At 41.6% G+C, this 21,212-nt stretch overlaps 1 protein-coding gene across 5 annotated transcripts; it reads right to left on the bottom strand.

The window, feature by feature from the left end:
• Positions 1-8,436: 8,436 nt before the first annotated feature.
• On the bottom strand, positions 8,437-19,548 carry gprc5c (G protein-coupled receptor, class C, group 5, member C). Of its 5 annotated transcripts, none has more exons than XM_080454472.1 (5): positions 19,272-19,548; positions 14,837-15,909; positions 11,860-11,969; positions 10,909-11,043; positions 8,437-10,045 (listed from the first exon to the last, which is right to left on the bottom strand). In XM_080454472.1, the coding sequence occupies exons 2-5, from the start codon at positions 15,825-15,827 to the stop codon at positions 10,013-10,015; spliced, it is 1,269 nt and encodes a 422-aa protein (XP_080310598.1). In that variant the 5' UTR covers positions 15,828-15,909; positions 19,272-19,548; the 3' UTR covers positions 8,437-10,012. The 5 variants fall into 5 exon arrangements, with proteins under 5 accessions (XP_080310598.1, XP_080310597.1, XP_080310600.1 ...); XM_080454471.1 differs by having other exon boundaries at positions 8,437-10,054; XM_080454474.1 differs by lacking the exon at positions 10,909-11,043.
• Between the last annotated feature and the right edge of the window lie 1,664 nt (positions 19,549-21,212).

Here is a 21,212-nt window from a genome sequence, read left to right on the forward strand (position 1 = left end):
AAATGTGTTTTACATAAGTCGGCCTCCTGGTGGCGCTATAAAAGGCAGATGGGAAAAATGCAGGGCAAAGGTTTTTCCTTGACCTCTAGGGAGTGCGCATACAAAGTTTTACACAGATCGGTGCAGTTATAGGTAAAAACATGAATTGGCCTGTTATAGCGCCACCATGAGGCTGATTTGAAAATGTTTAAGTGGCATTTCTTCCGAGGCATAGTGGAAATACGCGTGCAAAATTTCACAGAAATTGCATGCTGTGTTCATGATTTGAGGCATTTTGTTGAAAATGGAGCACTCCTGCAAACTTTGGAAGCCATTTTTAGCCAATCAGGATGTAATATGAAAAATCTGAAAGACTCATTTCGTTTAATGACTATAGAGATACTGTGTACCGATTCGCGTGACGTTTGGACCAAATCTGTAGGAGTACAGTAAATAAATGTGTTTTTCAAAAAGCAGCCTCCTGGTGGCGCTATAACAGGCCCATGTGAAAATTTTGGGGCAGAGGTTCTGAATTGGCATCCAGGGAGTGTGTGTGCACAGTTTGGGAGCGACCAGGCCAACGGTGCCGGAGATTAGCTGGTGACAGACGGACACACACACGGACACACACACGGACGGACGGACGGACAGGGGGTAAAACATACTCTCTCGCCATGCCTTACGGCCTGGCGGAGACAACAATAAACATATCTACAAGCTCACGATGGACACGTTGTGAGCTTGTAGATCCGCTATTTTCACCCCGATTGCAACATTTTATAAAGAAGGGCTTTATACATTTAAAGTGCTTACTGTCAAATATCATATAGGTTACAATACCATGTTAGCCGTGTTGGTCATAAACCCACAAGCTCCTCTTTAGTGTGAGGCTGTTGACGATAACGCTAATGACCCTCATGGTACAACAGCCTGTTCCCCCGGAGGACATGCAGATAACGAGGAAACAAGGGACAGAATCACCAAGAACACTCCAATTAAGCTCAAATGACTAATTCTCTCAGGTGAGGTTCTCTCAGGTACAGACAGACAAGTTTCTCAGAGAAGCATCCGGTGTAATGTCCAGGGTTCACTCCTGAAGTTCCCTCTGGAAGGCCGGCGATATTCAGTATGTTTTCCTTGTATGCAGTCAATGTATTTTCTTTATAAGCCTGCATACAAAATCTTTCATACCATGTTTCTCAGCTGGTTTTCATTTCAGGTACAGTACATGTAGTACACAGTAAAATCCTTAGTGTTCATTTATAAACATTTTTACTTGGTCAGATTTAGCTGTGTTACTCTAGTCTAACATAATGGAAGCAAATGGACCTGTACAGGTCCATTTGCTTCCATTTGTACACTGTCAGAGTTAAATTAAAAATTAGGATTTCACTGTGTAGGAACAACTTTACTGTACCCAAGTGTGATTCTATGACATCATCACACCAACCTGTTGAATGCACTGTCGAATCATATACACAAGTGTCACAAATACAGTTCCAACCTTTCATGTTACACGACTTCTCCACTGAATCTTCGGAGCTACACTTATGTATCAAATGCCCATCAAACCATGACACAAAGGAAAGCTCTTTCTGTTTGCCCTGACCACGGTGCTAATTAGTGTTGATTTTGACAGCAAATTTTGATTACGTTTTAGTCATAGTCTTTTGAATCAAATTCCATCTAGTTTTATTCATATTTTAGTTTTACTGTTAGTCTAGTTTTACTACTAGTTTTACTAACAGACTAAACTAACTGACTAAATATCATAAGATTATATTCGACTAAATCTACAGTTGATTTAGTCAACTAAAATGTATTGTGGCGGTGCCTTGATGGCGTCGTAATGGCTGATTTTACGCTTGGTTGCATGCTGAAAATAGCCGATCTACAAGCTCACAATGCATCGCCCTGCGACACGTTGTGAGCTTGTAGATCTGCTATTTTCAGAGCGCAACACCTGAGCGCAACCAAGCATAACATTACTAGTCTTTTAGTTCTACTGGATATCATCTCCACTAGTCCCTCCCTAACATTTTAGTCTAGTTTTTATTTGTTGACGAAATTGTCATATATTTTAGTCTTAGTTTTAGTCATCGTAGCTTAGTTTGGATTTAGTTTTAATTTCGTTTTCGCCAGTGAAAAAATTTAGTCGCCGAAATGTTTTTGTCATAGTTTTAGTTAGACAAAATCAACACTGCTGTCAATGGGTCGATATAAGTACAAGCTGCTGGTAAATCATTCTTTAGAGTGGCCACAAGGTCAGAGAATCTGTATTCTGTACATACTGGTTGAGTAACTTCAACTGAAGAGGCTTATGTGCACAGCATATTTCTACCGTGTAAGTGGATTTGACCGGTCGGTGGCACCGGCTGTTAACACCTCCGTCACCTAACACTTCCACCACACTTCAGGCCTTTGGCGCCTTATTACAGGAGCAAGGAGCTACACTATGACGTAAACCTGTTTGTAAAACAAAGAGGTGGGTTAGGCTATTAGAGTCTGAAAGGATTTTAACATGAAGCACATGAAGGCATTGAACATTTGGTTTTTGGTCCGGGTTTGAATCGGCAAAGGTAGCCGAATACCAGTGTGTTTTAGTCAAAAATAGATCTGTTTCACATCTGCAGAAAGTCCTGAAGCAAAAATAGAAAGACATTTGGCTTTTAAGTCCCCGGCTTGATTCCTGAAATGCTGCAATAGGCTACTCTCCATGTTTCCTGTCTCTTTCCACTGTACCTATCGCATAAAGACTAAAACAAATCTGTTTAATTAAAACGACCGTTTGAGTCCATTTTCACACCCATTTTCATATCATATCCATTTGCACACTCTCAGAGTTAAATTAACACTGAGGGTCACATTGTCTAGACTTGGCCTCCGGGCAGTTTTTCAGTTTGCTCAGGGGCCCGTGTGGCATCGCTTGGACTGGGGCCTTTGGCCAGGAGGTCGGGCATTGGGGCTGTCTCAGTGGGGGTAGGAGTGAGCCAGTTGTTTTGTGGGGACAGTAGTGCTTTGACCAGCACTGTACACTGCCAGAGCTCTGATGTCGGGTCACAGATCACACTGAGCTAACCTTATCAGCCAATGGCTTAACTGGACAAACAACAGGCTGACAGGACTAAGCCCACATTCAAATAAACAGAGAAGAGACCACACTATAATGATAATACTGGGGAAGGAACATTTGCGTTGATTGCAGTGCCTCGTGGACAGTCTGTGAACGTTGTTTTGTCTGGGAGTGGGAGGAGGACAGTCAATTCAATTCAATTCAATTCAAAGGGCTTTATTGGCATGAGAAAACATACGTTTACATTGCCAAAGCAGAAAGCATAATACAACAATACAGCAATACAATCAAAACAAAAAATAAGTACATTTGCTAGCTGGATAACATTATTGTCCATTGCTGGACATGTGTTTTTGGCTTCACTGTGGTTGCGAAAAAGGGGGGAAAAAGGAAACAGCAATCATCAGACACAACATACTGTATTGTAGCATTGTAGCAGAGCCTCCACTTAAAGAGTTATCAAACATTAAAAACAAAAAAGCGGATCCAAGAATGAAGTAACTTTTACCTGTGTAATTTTGCATAACAATGCAGTGCTGCTACCCCAGGCCTTGATATGTGATATGTGTGTGTATGAGTGTATGCGTGCAACCGTGCATGTCTATCTGTGTGTGTGTCTGTGTTGCATTGCCAGACACTATGTGGGCTCATGTGTTGGTTGTTTGTTTGTGTGCATGTAGGGGGGTCATTACTGCATACCATGTGAGAGTGGATGAGTGTTCTATACATGGATGGGGCTCTATACTATAATTTTGCTACTTTGGTACATTTTGCTAGTATTTTTGTATTTTAATGTGAAGCGCATTGAGATTGCGCCTGCATGAAATGTGCTGTACAAAATAAAATTGACCTTACTTGACTACCTCACTAGATAAGAGAGTAGCATGGTTTATGTCTTGATAACATGCACACACAGAAAAAACACACAACAAAGACCTAGAATGTGTGTGTGTGTGTGTGTGTGTGTGTGTGTGTGTGTGTGTGTGTGTGTGTGTGTGTGTGTGTGTGTGTGTGTATGTGTGTGTGTGTGTGTGTGTGTGTGTGTGTGTGTGTGTGTGTGTGTGTGTGTGTGTGTGTGGTTGTGCCTCACTGGACAAACAGCTGTGCAGTACCCTGCACTATCAACAGGACACAGACACGGTTCTATAATCAATTTAACTTTCAGGAAGGGCCAGCCTGGTATCCCTATGGACACATTACTTCCAAATTCCAATGATATAAAACACTGAATACTTCCCCCAATCACATTCTCTATACAATTGTCCATTTGATTCATTCTGTGAAACAGAAACGTGCATAATACATATTTTTGTTTACTAACCCTGTATTACTTGTTAGTAATAAATAATGTTCGAACTGAAGCCATTCTGTAAGTCACATCACTATGACACACACACACACACACACGCACGCACGCACGCACGCACGCATGCGTGCAATAATTGTATCACAGTCATGTCTGCCATTTTGACCTCCTTTGTGTTACTAATATAGGGATTTCTATTCTTGGCAGATGCTGTATTTAAAAATGGGGTCAGCATTTTCAGAACCACACATTGTCTTGATGTGCCTTCTTCAACAATAATAACAAATCATGCATTGTTTCCCCTGCCATTGGACATAAAAGGTGAAAATGACAAAGGATGCCATGTATCCCTTATCTAGCCTGCAGCACTAGTATCACATAACCTTCTGCTGTTCCGTCTATCACATGGACCTGAGAGGCACCGATAAACCACATGTAATCCTCCATACAAAGATAGCATGGTCTGGACAGCCTAAATTAGACTGGGACCCTGTATCTCTGTCTGCTATGGCAGTGAGGTTATCAGGCCACAGCAGTTGGATTGGTTATAAATCACAGGGCAACCTCTTGACCACAGTTGAAGCCAGTCGACCAATGTTGTGTTTATTCCCACTGGATACTGGAGTAAACAGCCTAGACTGAGATGGGGGACATAATGGAGGCATGCTGAAACATGAGCAGGAGAGGAGACTCAAAGTTATTAGAGTGAAAGAGAGTGAGAGTGAGTGCCACTCCGTGGAACACATTTTAGACTTCAAAACCAGTAGATTGGGATATGTGTTGGACACTCTATGAGGCGCAATGAACAAATGTTTATAGATATCTGTCTTTTACAAGCTAAAAGAGTAAAAGCGTTATCCTGGAAGAGGCCGGACAAACCAAGCATTGCACTGTGGTTCAGGGAACCTCTGGAAAACATTACATATATTTTTAAGGACAAGATATGTTTCAGGAGGTGTGGGTTCGTTTTATACAATATATCAGGAATAATAATCTGTCCCATTAGTGTTATGCATAGAGTATCTGTTGGGGTCAGAGTTAGGGTTACATTGGTAGTTAAGGTTAGCGTAAGGGGATAAGGAAATAATGTAACCGCTTAAACCCTATTGACCGGGGTCCCCCATGGATCTATACTTGGTCCACACCAAATCTCTTTGCCAAAAATAGTCTATCTACAAGCTCACAATGCATTGAATTGTGACTCCTCGTGAGCTTGTACAGCTGCTATTTCTGGCGAAGGTTCCCCTATTTTTGCCAAATATTCGCCTATTATGACATATTGTACTTGCAAGGAACATGTTCCTTCGTTAAATCAATGCAAGTTTGTAATATCAACTCAGATATATCACTCTGCTACCAGTCTATTTCTATCTTTAACGTCCTGTGCAGGGAGAGCTGGCAACTGACACTGTCAAAGCTAAGATGAGACACAGCCCGAGAGCCAGAAAGTGAAACCTCTACCCAGTAAACAGTTGGTCACATTGTGAGGAGTTGGATGGCAGAGAAAACGTCAACACAGTTTCCCAAGTACTGTAGGTAACCTGAACACATTTTCTCGAACCACGTGTCCTATTTTATACTTCATCGTAGGACGGTAGTGTCGCGTAGCGAAAATAGCAGATCTACTGTGCAAGCTCACAGCGCATTGCGATGCACCGCGTTCTGAGCTTGTGGATTGGCTATTTTCACAATTAATTCTAACAGTGGGAAACAGAGAGGATGATGGGCTGAGTGTGACAGCTGTTGCTTAGTGTGTAGACAGGCTGTCTGGTGATCAGAAGGTCACCGGTTCACCTCGCGGCCTGCCCAGCATACTACATGTTGAACTGTCCCTAAGACACCCCCGAGCGCCTCTGAGCAGCCATCAGCTTGGTGACGCTGAAACTGAATTCCTCACGGGATTAAGGGTCTACCTTCTTCTTTCTTCTGAGTGAATATAATGTTTTAGGGTTAACCAGAGAGAGACTTTGGAGATTCTTTCATTTTGTAGGTAAAAGTTGAACCAACCATCGCATTTCGACACCTTTGATGACCTCATCGGTTCACTTGTGTGATGTCAGTGGATCTGGATGATCCAGATCCACTGTTTATCACTCTGTTGGATCATGTTTATCACTCTGTTTATATAATTATATGATCCAACAGAGTGATAAACATGATTCAATTTGGGTGCGTCCTAATATTCCTGTTACCTAGCACACACACTAGTCCTAGCCTGCACAGCTCATATTATAGAACAGGGAGGCCTGTATTATTAGCAGAACGGCAGCCTGGCATAAGTGTCATTGTGGTAACGAGGTTTTCTCCGATTTAATTAAGCACATTCGACTTGGCATCCCTATTTTGGGGATTTCATTTTAAGTGAACATTTTCTAAACTAAAGAAAACTCAGAAGTGGATTTATTTTCATTTTCTAAAAGAATAGGGACGATAGGGTTCTATGTGGTTAAGTATCTTATTAAAGCAACGAGATGTCCATGAGATCTGTTTAAATATATCAATTGTGCTGATACTCTACAGTGACATGTACTTGTTTATAGGAGAGCGTCCCTTCTGCGCTTTTCATTTTGTCTGGCTTATGCAACAGCGACCTTATATAACCTCAGCTCCGGAGTCCACCAGCACTGTGTGACGCTCCAAAAGACCCTGCGGGGAGCACGGCGTGATCTTATCAAAGGTGAGTATGAAAATGACCCATGCAATGGGAAGAGAGAATGGAGCCAGTTTCCACCTACCAAAGTAATTGCCCTGTGTGATGCTATCTCCCACCTCGCACCGGTAACCTTGCCCTCGTCATCGTCCAGTCTTTTACACCAGTGGTTCTCAAACATGTACATGTCAAAGAATAAAGGACCCCTAAATTGACATGTAGTTGGTGGCAGACCCCCATCTGAAAATGGTTTGTAGAGACCCCATAACAGAAGATTTGTGCTGTTAAAACATTTCAAAATGATTCCAAATTGTTCTCTCCAATTGCTTGTAGCTTGGCTACGTTCGAATAGTTGATATAGGGTTAAAAGTGGTTAAACAGATTTTTATGCTATATTAACTCATTTTGCTGGGGACTCTCTCAAGGACCCCTGGGGTTCCCAGGACCCCACTTTGAGAATCACTGTTTTACATGCATTCCTACTGACCTCTTGACCAGGTGACCTAACATGAACTTACTATACTAAACAGTAAAATCGCCAGTGCCAATTTAAAGCTTTACTATAGAGTGTCTGTTCAGTAACAGGTGTCTCCCTGTCTCTTCAGCTTCAGACCCCTGTTACTGAACAAACAATCCATGGCAGGGGTCATTAGTAAGTTTGGCTACGGGCCAGTTGTTTTCTAAGCCATTAGATGGTGGGCCAGAACACAGTCAATGGATAATTTAGGACCTAGAACTTGCAACAAACCACCTTGCAATAATAACTACCGGTATATTGTTATAAAAGTTAATAAATAAAGATGTGTGTGGTATAACACATATCTATCTATCTTTATCTATTGATAGAAATGCATGTGGAATCAAATGTTAAAGGTGCATACAGAAATGCTTGTGCAATCATTTGCAGGCCCCGTCCTTGAATGTGGCACTTGGAGGATATTTAGTTCATCAAAAAGTTTCAAAAGAACATTTTGTGGAGACATACTCCTTTTCGAACAAGAGCTCTTTCATGGTTCAAGGTCTCTACAATGCATAATTTAAGGCAAGTGAAACACAGCTTTGGTTTGTTTTTTAAACATGAGACGTTTTTCATCCAAAAGTCTCAAGAGGAAAGTTGACAGTGAAAACATAACATTCAAAGAATGGAAATAGAACTATTTGTTCATCAGCCTATCCAGCAAAGCTATTGCTGTCCATATCCTACTGTACCTGGACTGTGTCAGTCAGATATCGTAAATTATTAACAAAATAATTTGCAGGGCCAGATATTATCACTGTCGGGCCAGTTCTGGCCCACGGGCCGCCTGTTGCCTACCACAATGATCGGAATATAGAGCTTAAACTTTTAAACTAAAAAAAACTTTTGTTTAACCAAAAAATAGCACCTTTAACTCTCTCAGAGTAACACATGGATACACAGTGACCAGGTGACCAAACATGGACTTTATAGGAGCCTGTGACAGTGACACAACAGCATATTCATAATTACACAGGCACATATTTATTTGGATCAAAAACAAAATATTTGGAACTTCAGTGGCTGCTGCTGGTACAGTACTGAATACGCAATTAAACAAACAAACAATTTTTTTTAGCTCAACAATTGAAAGCATCATGCCTGCACCGCCTTGATTGGAATAAATAAAATACGGGAGATGTGCTATAAAACAGCTGTGATTACATACATGCTCTATATTCATCAAATTCTTCCATACAACCACTGAAACATTGACAACATATTTATGCTTAATTCCAAAACCCACATTGTATTCTGATGTGTGCAACAAATGAATCAGTCCGGTCACAAAACATAATTTGACACCTACATTTAAGCATTACTGAATCTAATCTATCAAACTATAACTATACATGTCTGTATTTCAATTACTGGTGACATCCCTGTGAAGTCCCCCTCCCCCCCAACACTGTAAAATCCTGTGTGTCAGTTTAACTCTGAGACCCTTGCTGGTCCATTCTCACACTTTCAGAGTTAAATTAATGCTTGGGATTCTACAGTATGGATGGCATAGATGTAGGGCTGGGCGATATGGGCAAATATTATGATATCCTTTAACAAATACCTCCATATCAATATTGTGACGATCATATTGTATTGTAACAATAATATCAATATATATATTCTTTTAAAATAAAATAAAATTCACAACACATGAGCTTGTAAATCGGCTATTTTTGCTATTTCTGAAAGTTGTTTGAAAATATAAAATAGGGTTTAAGTGATTCAAACAAGGAAAAGACGATATCTTAAACAATATCTAGTCTCATATATCAAGATACCTGTGTTCATAATATTGATGTACTGTCCAGCCCTACATAGACATGCTCTTTGGGGTAAGATGTTCCAAGTATGGAATGTTCCATCGCTCGTGTCACCTCTAGGATTAGAATCGGTACAGTTCGTTGCTTGGCACCTGCTGCTCCTCACAGTCCACTTGTCCTGATATGAGGTCGACGTCAGCAACAATAATAAACGTTTGTTTACATCGTGTCGAGCTTGTGAATAAAGGCCTACATACTGTACGTGTGTGTGCGCGCGTGTGTTTGTGTGGTAGCATGCTCCCATGCATGCGTATGTATACACTGCACACAGGCTGAAAAACACTCCCGATGCAACCAATCTGCACTGTCAGCGTCATCGCTTTTCATTTGTGACAGTCTGTCAAGCAGGGGAGTTCAAAGTCCGCTGTGGCTAAATGGCGACCATTGCAAAAAGCCATTGTTCTCTAGCAAATCCGTGGCTTCACACCATGGTTTGACTTCCAAATGAGGCACTATACTGTCTGCCTCGCATTGGTACAAGGATAATCCATCAATAGAAGGTATTTACTGTCGCCCTCCCCCTCCATTTTGCCTCTGTATTGTCGGGGCTGACGGCTCCTCTTAGGACCAGCTTAGGGAACCCAGGAAATTACAGTCAACAGGTGCAAATGAAAATGCATGAACTGAAATGTCTTGGGAGAGGGTGATGAGAGCCACAGCAAATTCACCATTGCGCCTTCCTATGCAGTCCATTCCCCTGAAGCGCCTAAGAGACAGAGAGAGAGAGAGAGAGGGGGAGAGAGAGATTATTGTAAGCACATTGTTTCCCGAGCATCATCAACGAATCGAAACAAATCCACAATGAGAAACTTTTAACCACTTAAACCCTTTATACCTAGTTGACCGGGGTCTATTTTCCCCCTCCTTTTTTACCAAATCTCTTTACAGAAAATAGTTGATCTACAAGTAGATCTGCTATTTTCGCCTAATATTTGTGTATTATGTGCCCAGAATAGGGATGCTAGGGTTCATGTGGTTAAATAAATAAAATAGGAGCACAAACACTTGAGAGACAGGCTAAACCACCTAATGGTCAATTTATACATCGTCGAACGACATCGGATGAAAATAAAGACAAAGAAAACAGCATCGATGCGTTTCAATTGAAAACATAATTTTTGTCAGCCAACATGGTCGTTCGATGACGTATAAATGTGCCTTTAGCGAAACACTGTCTATATTACATTATGTCAGTAAAACAAAATAATAATAAGGACCATAAGGACAGATCAGAGGTACAGAATAGGCCCACGTCATCAAGCATAATTGAACAAGCAGGTAAAGAAAGGACAGACAGGTGGCCCCTGGGAGATAGACAGTGTGCTCCAACGAGGTTGTAAAAAAAAGAAAAAGGACAAAAAAAAGGCAGACAAAGAGGTGATTCATAGAGAACCTGTGGAAGAAGAAGTTGCTATGGATACAACCAGAGCTGAAAGGGCTACACGTGCAGAGGCAAGAGAAAAGAAAAATCATCTGGAGAGGAGAGGAAGTGGACGAGGTTGAGACGGCGAGGAGGCGAGGTGTGAGGCGGTGGCTGAGGCCGCCTGGGACACGACCTACGCTGTTGCTGAGTGTCTGCGTGTGTGTGAGTTCCCCCGTCTCGGTGTGTACGGAGGGGGTACTGCTTCCGCTGTTGGCTGTGGAATTGGTGGTTGCCCTGGGGATGGCTGAGTCTAAGGACAAGTCCAACTGGTGCTGTGTGAAGTCACAATGGGGTCCATGACAAAGACATTCAAGAAAACTGAAAGGAAAAGGCCTGACCAGTTCCTTGTTCCAACATTGAATAATAGTAATAGTAATAATAATAGTAAATACCTCGGTTTTAGATAGCACTTTTCTAAATACTCAAAGTGGCTTTACATGGAAAGGATTAACCTGTATATTTAAGCGATAATACACTCCAAACAGTGCAGTTATTGATAAATAATGGACGACGCAGGGCCTAATTACTCCCCAGATATGAAGCAGGGGAGGGTTTTCTTCTGCATAGCATTTTGATAACCACAGGGCTCAGAGCTGATTATCCCACTTATACAATGGCCACTTAATAATAATATTTTTTTAAGCAGTATCAAGCACCTGCGCACCTCGGTAGAGAATGGGGTTAGATTCCTCCACGATGCATCCAGCTTGGCTGGACGCTCCAATGAACACAATTACAGGTTGGTCGGGGCACTTGTTCAGCAGGGGGCGGAATTGGGAGGGATAGAGTGTTCCTCCGTACACATTAGGCCATACTACATGAAACCCCTCACACCCTTTGACCAATCATAATTGAGTATTCTCTGTGGCCATGGTATAAGTATGTGATACTTCTATAATATCTGATAATTATGCATAACGTGGGGATGGGGGTATAAACACATGTAGGGAGTAGGGACATGAGATTTCAAATCAGTGTACAAGCAAACAATGCAGTCAATACTGTCTAATGTGCTGCACTTGACAGCATAATGTGAGCACAAATCAGGGTGTAACTGCGTGAGTAAGCAACGCTGAGGGCCTACTCACATTCCCCAATCCCTGGCTGATGAGAGCCAACTCTGTGGGCTGGTACACGGAACTACGCAGCTGACCACCGTAGCCGCTGTAGCCACTGTAGGGTGACACAACCTTGGAACCTGGGAGGGACAGAAAGAGACAGAGGCAGGGACAAGGCAACAGATGTCATCAGTTTGTCACCCACACAACCTCAATCCGTGAAAACAACAAGCCCTCTTTAACAATACGTGATATATTTATATATATACTGTTATCCAAACAACAAAACATGATGGGACCAGAACATTTAGTCCTAGATGCTACCGGGAATCTCATCTACAGCAAGATACCGGCAGCTGTTTGTCAGTTCAGCGGTTTCACTAGATACCAGAAAATATCAGGAATATGCCGACACTGTGGTGTACTGACAATGCAGTTTATCAATCACAAATAAGCCTTAATCTGTTATTTTAAATGCTAGTCTTTAGTAGATGAGAACCATTACCTCTTGACAGCAGGACATTCATAAAGAATAATGAATGACACCATAGAACATAAACACCACTTAATCACAATGACAATTCACTATATCTGTCTTTTATCTTGCTATAGGTTTAATGTGTGTATCCGGTATAATGCACACAGCAAAAATGCTTTGAATGCTTCAACACCTACAAAAAACTGACAAATTTTTTATTCTATTTTGGACAACCTACAATATATGGGAGAAAATGCATGCTTGATTGACCAAAATACATTAAAAAAATATAAGTGATGAATGATGTATATAAATGTAAGTGAAAATGATCACGCACAAAGAAAACGTATTGCGTGTGTGTTTCCTGTCCTCAGTTGTCTTTCCAGTACAAAAGCGAGCACACACACATACATGTGAGAAAGTCAGCTTTGTCATTCGCTCTTGTGGGAGTGTGCGCTCCTTCTGTGAAATATCTACCCTGGATGAGACTGTTGCCACACCTTTTATCTCCATGGAGACGCGGCAGCGCAAACATAAGTCGTGATGTTCCTGGTGGGAATCGACAGACAGAGTGGGAGTGTGCTTATGTGTGATGCACTGGTTAGGGATGCAGGTATTACACAAGATATTCATTAACTGACTGAGAAACTGACCGTTCCCTCTGAATCACCAACAATAACAGTGGGAATGGAATGTACTGGGAAAGGAGTTGGTACTGTAGGTCGATTGGGTTTTTCATGTCCTGAAGTCAATCATTGACTTCTGCTCACAGCCCACATCTTTAGAAACAGCAGTCTAACTCCCATTTCAGGGCTATGGTCTGTCTCTTTTTGTAATCTTTTAAATGTCTTGCATGTATTGAGATTATTATTAATATCATCATTATTATTATTGTTTTTAACCACTTAAACCGAGTATTGCGTGTGCTAGCCCTCTACACTAGCCCCCCTAATGTTTTCCCTCTACACTAACTATCTAAAACATCCAATCTACAAGCTCACAACGCAGTGGGGTTGTGTTGAGTTGTGAGCTTGTAGACCTTCTATTTCCGGCAAATGTTTGCCCCCAGAATAGGGACGCTAGGGTTTAAGTAGTTACGCCTAGTGATTGAAGATTTGAGAGATATAGTCAAATACCACTGCTTTGGCGAAGCAACACTACCTTTTAATGTCTAAACGACATCAACACCTCATTTGATTACTGTAATTTTGCAGGGCTTTCTGGGAAACATCACGCACTGCAGCAGGCGATGAGCATAATTATAAAATCTCGCTAACTCTCCCGACACCAACTTAAAACAACGTGTCAGATTATTTTTAGATCAGAACAGATTCAGACTGTGGTACACCACTGCTACATCGACAGCTTGTCTCTCTGTCAGACCAGTGGGAGAGACATCCAGTAATCTCCCAGGGCATGACCGTCCACGCGGCGCCATGCACATTACCATCTATGATTACTCCACCCACTTCACCACCACATGGAGATGAACCACTGCCAGCATCAAAGGAGACGAAGCCGGGGGGGTTATGGGCAGCGGGACGTAGTGTTCTGCGTGGCCCTGCTAACTGGGTGATCAGATACTGTTCGGGGGGGGGGGGGGGGGGTGCAACAACATCAGCATATCACATTATGTTGGATCATCAAGAAGCTGCCAAACTCAGCAAACATTTAGTTCCAAATTAGCTTTTTCTCCCTACCTTTTTTATTTTACTTCCAAATTTCTATTGATCACTTATCTGTATCTGGTGACTTTACTTATATCTTGTTTCATGTGGTTAACCCGTTCAATCCAGGAACGCATCTCATTTTAGATTTTAGTCATATTTTATACTTTGGCTATTCAAAAATAGAAGATATTTTTATGAGCTTGTAGATCTGCTATTTCTTTTAAATCGTGAAAATTTGTGCAAATCTTTGAATATATATATTTTTTAAAGCAAACATTTGTAACTCAAATCTTTGCTTCTGGAGGTCCCTGGAACAAAAACCGCTGCACTCGGTGCTGCACTATGAGCTTGTATATCTGCTATTTTTGAATAGACAAAGAAATGGGTTACGGTCATTTACAGAGAGGGACTACCAGTGAGGAACAAAGCCTTGCACCTACGCTGTCTGTCAGTTCTCGGTAGAGTGTTTAATTGTAAACAATGTTTTGCAAGTCATTTGCATGTCAGAATGTCACGAGGTAACTCCCAAAAAAACGTTTAATTAACTTACACAATGACACTGCTGTTCATGTTAGATACCATGACTATGTGTGACGTGTAAAAACAATTAGAACAAAACACAGTGACCTTCAGGGCAGCTGATGTGCATTTCTGTTTATATGCAGCTTTATTATACAGCCCCCTTCCAGTGACCTTATAAAAAAATTTATATATAATATATAATTCTGGGTATAAGTCTAATAAGTGAATCATAGGTGTAAATGTTTATGTATGATCTGCTATTTTCACCAAATGTTCACCCCATAATAGGGACACTAGGATTCATGTGGTTAAAGGTGTACCGGTTACGTTTCCATACCTTGGTTTGGTTCATCCATGGAGAAGGCCTTGTTTTCCATGAACATGTTCTGGGACGTCTGCTCCTTGAGAATGGTCTCATAGCCCACCCTTCGGTTGGGGTACAGATCCTCGCCGTAGCTTTGCTGGCTTTCATCTTCTTCAGTGGTCAAAGAGCAGAGTTCTGGGATGGTATAGATGAGCAGGAACACCCAGGCATTAGCCACCAGCGCTATAGCCAAGGTTGGGTCGTCCCACGTGGGGCCTCCGGTCCTCTCGTTACCATAGACATACATGACAATCCACGCCACCCAGATGCCTACCGACAACAAGCTCGTCAGAAGGACGAACGCGCCGTCGGTCTTCCACTGCTTATGCTTGCCCGCCATGATGGGCAGACTTGCCACCACCACCGCCAGCAGCAGGCTCATCACATAGATAAGCGCCATGACAAAGTCCTGGTTGCCGATGTTGCAGGGGGTGGCCGTGGCTCTGCTGGGCTCGGCTGTGGCGTTGAGGGGCCCTTGCGGGTGGCGTACCACGGTGATAATGAGCCACTCTGTGTTGATCACCACCTCCACCAGCCACAGCCCCACCGCTCCCAGACACAGCACCCAGGATGCGGGCCCGCTGTTCCTTCGGGCCAGGATGTTCAGCCTCACGCACTGCATCAGCAGGCAGGCGAAGCAGCCGGCAAAAAGTACTCCAAAGAGGAACCTCCGCGAGGTGCAGGTGGAGAAGTCCTTCTCCACGATGAAGGCAAAGGTCAGGCAGAAGAGGCCGAGGGTGCAGACCAGGAAAAAGCCATGGAGAGCCACCGAGCTCTTGTGGTTCTTGTCTGTTATGAAGGGCTGGCTGGCCAGCAATGAGATGAGGAGGACCAGGGAAAACACCACACCGGCCGCGGCCAAGGCCTCCAGCACGATGCCCCATACTGCACCAAGGTCACACAGGTTGTAGTACAGAGAGTCTACGTAAGGGCCACAGCCCTCCGGGGTCATGTTGGCAGCCATGGAGACTGGAAGACACTGAAGAGGTTGAGTATGTTCTGAAGGATGATGTTTTCTGTGTGCACGTCCTCGATCCCAACAGCCCCTGGTCACATGGGTCGAGAGGGAGAAGGAGGGTGTGAGTAAGGAAAGTGGAGGAAAATACAGATTTCATGAAGTGTCTTGCTAGTCAAGTCAAGGGATTCAGTCAAATAATGCACAAACATGTATGAGACAAAATGTATGTAATCAGAATGCAGATTAGAGATTACACATACTATATTAACTGTATTAACTGAAAACGGTGTGATGAGAAGAACTGCCATGAATACAAGTAACTATATACTGCTATATTGACACGCGACTTAAAGAAACCTCAGCAGCAACCACTGAAAAAAAGCATTTTTCTACTCATTCCATCAATCATTAATGGGATCTGTAGTATGGACATACGGTACATACATCATTTCTTTGCATTGAGATTAAAGTGCAACTTAAAAAGGATAATGCCAAACCTATTGAGAGACGTCACATAAATGTTACATATGTGTGCATTACAGTTACACTGTGGGCCAAATATGTATTGAGCAAATCAAGGAGTGCTTCATTACACAGTACCTTTTCAAGGCTCCCTAGAACAACAAATACACAACAGGGGGAACACTGTCAGCCTTTTGACGGAACCTCTCTATAGTCCCAGACTTGACTTTGTGCTGCGACATGCTGTTCCTCTTTGTTCCCATCAGATCGCATTACACACCACAGAGGACAATAGTCACAGGGCCGAATTGATGAACGAGTGGTGGCAGGTTGCTCAGTCTTTATACTTTATGGTGGTCACTCAATCATAACAAAGTCCAGCCTCTTCATTCCACATGCATAGATGTGATTACTCCTCTGCTGTAAATGTTGTTTTCCAGCCTGCAAATTATGAGTGACAATGTTTGGTTGCACATCCAGTTAATAGCCTGTTAAGGAAGGAAATGGACCGCCACTCACTGTCGTTATATTGTTCTTCTTATGATCACACTTAGAAACACATGAGCAGAGCTGTAAAGTAGTGAGGGTTTCTGTACTTTTTGAAAGGGACACATTTGAGTTGCCACAGTGTGCCACAGTGTTATAGATGCAGGGATACATGTTCCCTCATCAACACAACAATCTTTGATGCTTGGGACACTATAAAATACCAATTTGACTCTGAGAGGGTACAAATGTGACCAAATGGACCTGTAAGGGTCCATTTATAACATGTCCATTTGGTTACAATTGCAACCTATTAGAGTTACAAATGGACAAATGGATTAAGTAACAATTGCAAACAGATTAATTAACACTATGGATGACAGCAGCCACAAAATATATTATTATTATTATAATGAACTTTGGATCATCCTCTCTACTCTGTTTTCTAAGATGGATGGCTGAGATGGTTACAGTCATACACATGGAGAAACTGAGGAAGGTTCTTGAAAGCTATTCACTCATAGCCTGGTAAACCTTCCCTCCGGAAATCTTCATTTCTATTTGATTCCTGGAGTGAGTCTGGCCTGATCCGCCTGTCTGCAATATTGGCTGTGCTGGAGTTGGGCGGGAGTAATACCGTTGACTGACAACCCCTTCAGCCAATGATAATTTTTCCCCTTCAGCCAATCAGCAGTTCACCAGTCTTAATGTGACGCGACGGGACTTTTGAGACAGCCATACCCAAAATGGGTTGCCTTATTCGGATAAAATGGTGTCACTGCCCGCCCCTACCGGTTCTCTAAATTTTTATTTTTAAATAGGCTTTGTCATGATTAATTGACCACATATATGAAGTTAAACAACTAAATTCTATCCAAACGATATCTTATAAGTAAATTCCGTGCCTCAAAATAGAAGTTAGAGAGCTTTTTGAAGTAAAAAAATAGCGGAGTATTGGCCGCACAAGAAAAAGATGGCTGCCGTTCGTGTTTTGGGCTCACTCGAACTCGCCACCTGATTGGCCAACGTAAGCTGTCAATCACAGAACAATGAGCGACGACGCTGATAGGCGCGGCCGTTTGGCATACACAGCCAATATTGCAGAGAGGCGGTTCATGCCAGACTCACTCCAGGAATCAAATAGAAATGAAGATTTCCGGAGGGAGGGTTTACCAGGCTAATTCACTCACTCTCAAGAAGAAACATTTGGGGACCATTCCTTGCCTGGGCTAGATAAATAATCTAAAAAGAGGGGACGTACTTATTATAATTAACTTTTTTCTTTATTCAGCTCTTTTGAATTCTGACACATTGTGTAGCAGAGTAACTGTGAGAAGTTGAAAGAAATGTTAAAAAAATTGGCGCAAGTAAAATATCAGAGAATGCATACCTAAGTTAGTTTTTTTATGCCTGCCTTCCAGCCAAATATACAGGACTGCAATGGAAATATGTGATCTGAGATTTAGGTAGTTGGTAGGTACTATGTATATCTGTGTATTGTAATTAATGTATCAAATAAAATACATTAATAAAAATACATTAATAGAGCCCTTTCACAGAATGCTTAGAATGCCCGAGAAACAACAGATGCAAACATTTGCTGTGTTGATATATGATCGACATAAATGCAATTTGGTGTTACTGGATCTTGTAAAAACATCACAGTACCTCTGCACAGATATTAAGTATTTTATTTTGAAAGTGGAACCCAGTGGACAGTGGTTACAAGCAGGCTTGAAGCAGCCATGCTGGAAGAAAGATAATTTCTTTCTTATCTTTCTTAATTCTTTCATTGCGCCAGTTAGTGGTTACCATGGTGAGCTGTGCTTTCAAGGTGGGTCAAACGGTTATGTTTCACATTTATTTTCCATTTTTTTGTCAAGTTCTTTTTTAAAGGACACATTAATTTCATTTTCAGACAATAACGGAATGAAATATCAACTTCTATCAGACAGTTAAACATTTCACTTCAGATCTACAGAGACCAACGACGTATAATCATAACTTTTCTAGTGAGTTAAAATGTGTGGACCCCCTTGTACCCCCCCCCCCCTCCCAAGGACCCCTGGGGGTCGCTCGCCGGACCCCACTTTGAGAACCAATGCTAGGCTACTCAATTGATGAGTGTGGCTGGCCTGGCTGGCAGCACATCTGTACAACTACAACGGAACAGAAGCTAGAACTAAAACTGTAACATGTCCACAACCGAACAATAATATAGGCAATCAGCGTACCTACATGTATTTAAATAATGACTAATCAACAGTGCGATAGACAAAATACGTGTAAAAGTTAAGTCAGTAGAACTGCACGTGTGTGCAGCCTGTTGCGAGTGTAAAATGTGACCAAATCATAAAATCAATAATAAGTGTTTTGAGTGTCGAGTAAACCCAATATAACTTAAACCCAGCTGGGTTTAAGTTATATTGGGTTTACTCGTAGGCTATTTCTTTAACCAAAATCAAATCAAAGGGAAACAACATTTATAAAGTGTATTATTACCTGAAGAGCTCTTGGTAGAGAGTGCAGTAGAGAGGTGGTGTAGCTGCTGTCGAGCCTCTATAAGTTATTATCTTAAACAAGTCGCTCCTTATGGTTCACCTGTTCTGTTCCTATTACACAAAACCTGGAGGCGCAGCTGGTGTTCATCATTTTAACAATCTATGAAACTATTTCCAAACAAGCCCCTCCATACACTGTTGTTGTTACACTGTTGTTGTCTGAGTCATTCAGAGCCAAATGGTCGAAGGAATCCTCTTTTCGAGCGCATTGCCTGATCTGTTACTTACTACCCCCTCCCTAACCCTAACCCTACCCCCACTACCACTCTCTCTCGCTCTCTCTCTCGCTCTCTCTCTCTCTCTCTCTCTCTCTCTCTCTATTTTTCAATTCAAAGGGCTTTATTTGGGAAAACATTTTACGTTTATATTGCCAAAGCAAAAGTGGAACAATACAATCAAAACAAAACAATATAATGTACAATTAAAATGGAGTAGAAATGATTTGTACACAAGCTGTTACATTTCAACAGAGGGAAGTCTAACTTACAACAAAACCATACTGTACGAATTGTGCATTTGCTGTCGGAAATAGTCTATACTCTCTCTCTCTCTCTCTCTCTCTCTCTCTCTCTCTCTCTCTCTCTCTCTCTCTCTCACACGCATGAACTTTTTTGTTATTAAATAGTTGTCTGGCCCATATATTTCGCTAAACGTTTTATCAAACGTAGCCAGAAAGTAGGCCTACACAAAGTAGATTTATCTGTAAACCAATTAAATAAATAATAAGTGTGTTTTGAAATATTATTCTGATAGCTTTGTGTGCTGCTGTAGCAGGAGGAGGAACACATATATAAATCGCAGAATAATAAACAGAAAGAATAGATGAGACATCTGGTGGTGAAGTATGGAAGAACCTGGAGCCTGTCAGTACGCTCATCAACCTCTAGGTGGTAGCAAAGGCAAGCCAAGCACACACAAGCACAGAGGGTCTGAGTGAGTGACATACACAAATAAATTATATTCATATTTGCCTTCCCTGTTTTGCAAATTAATTTAACATCTTTGTACAGTGCCCAACTTTTCCTCAATGACACATTGAGGAAAAGTCATATGAATAACTTCAATAAGTTCAATCATATTAATTAAAGTCAGTGTGTAGGAATTTCAGGTTGCCGGAAATACCAGATCTACAAGCTCAGAAAGTGTTGGCGGTGATGCATTGTGAGCTTTGTAGATTGGTTATTAAGCCTAAATTAAACAGGAATACAAAATTAAGCCTGTTTAATTCTCCTGACATGACAAGTTAACGTAACATGGTAATACCATGTTACATGATTACCATACCACGATGGATGGTATGGTAATTATTGCTGCCATGTCAATGATGATATGCAAATACAGTGCTATTCATTTGGCGCTAACTGTAAATCATATCCCAGTTCAACCTCATAGAAGGTGAGGTAAACACATGGTGCACACATTTTCTGGAACAATGCAAATGCTGCAGTAACGAGACACCTGCATTGCCAAGAGACACAGACAGTGTGAAAGTGACAGTCTTGTCTCGAATGTTTTCTCACTGTCATGTAGGCCCTATCTGTCTATGCTTCTCTCTCTCTCTCTTGGACATCAATAAAGTTGAAAATTAGGCTAATGATCTTGTAACAATTCACAGAGAATATATCAAAATAATATAATGATAAGGATAAACTAAAGGACAAATGCAATATAGTAGCTATGAACGAATGTAATAGGCTACAAGGCAAATACATTTCATAAACAATAGAAATTGTACGTAATGAGTATTCGGGTCAGAAGGATATTGACCACAGTGGTAAAAACAGACTACAAATTAGAATTTTTATTAAACATTTATTTCCTCTCCATATAAAAGTACAACTCTAATCAGTGCTTACAGACAGTATCATTCCGCTTTACAATA

Source organism: Gymnoscopelus braueri (assembly GCF_963280865.1).
Source record: "Gymnoscopelus braueri genome assembly, chromosome: 17".
In the NCBI taxonomy this organism is placed as follows: Eukaryota; Metazoa; Chordata; class Actinopteri; order Myctophiformes; family Myctophidae; genus Gymnoscopelus; species Gymnoscopelus braueri.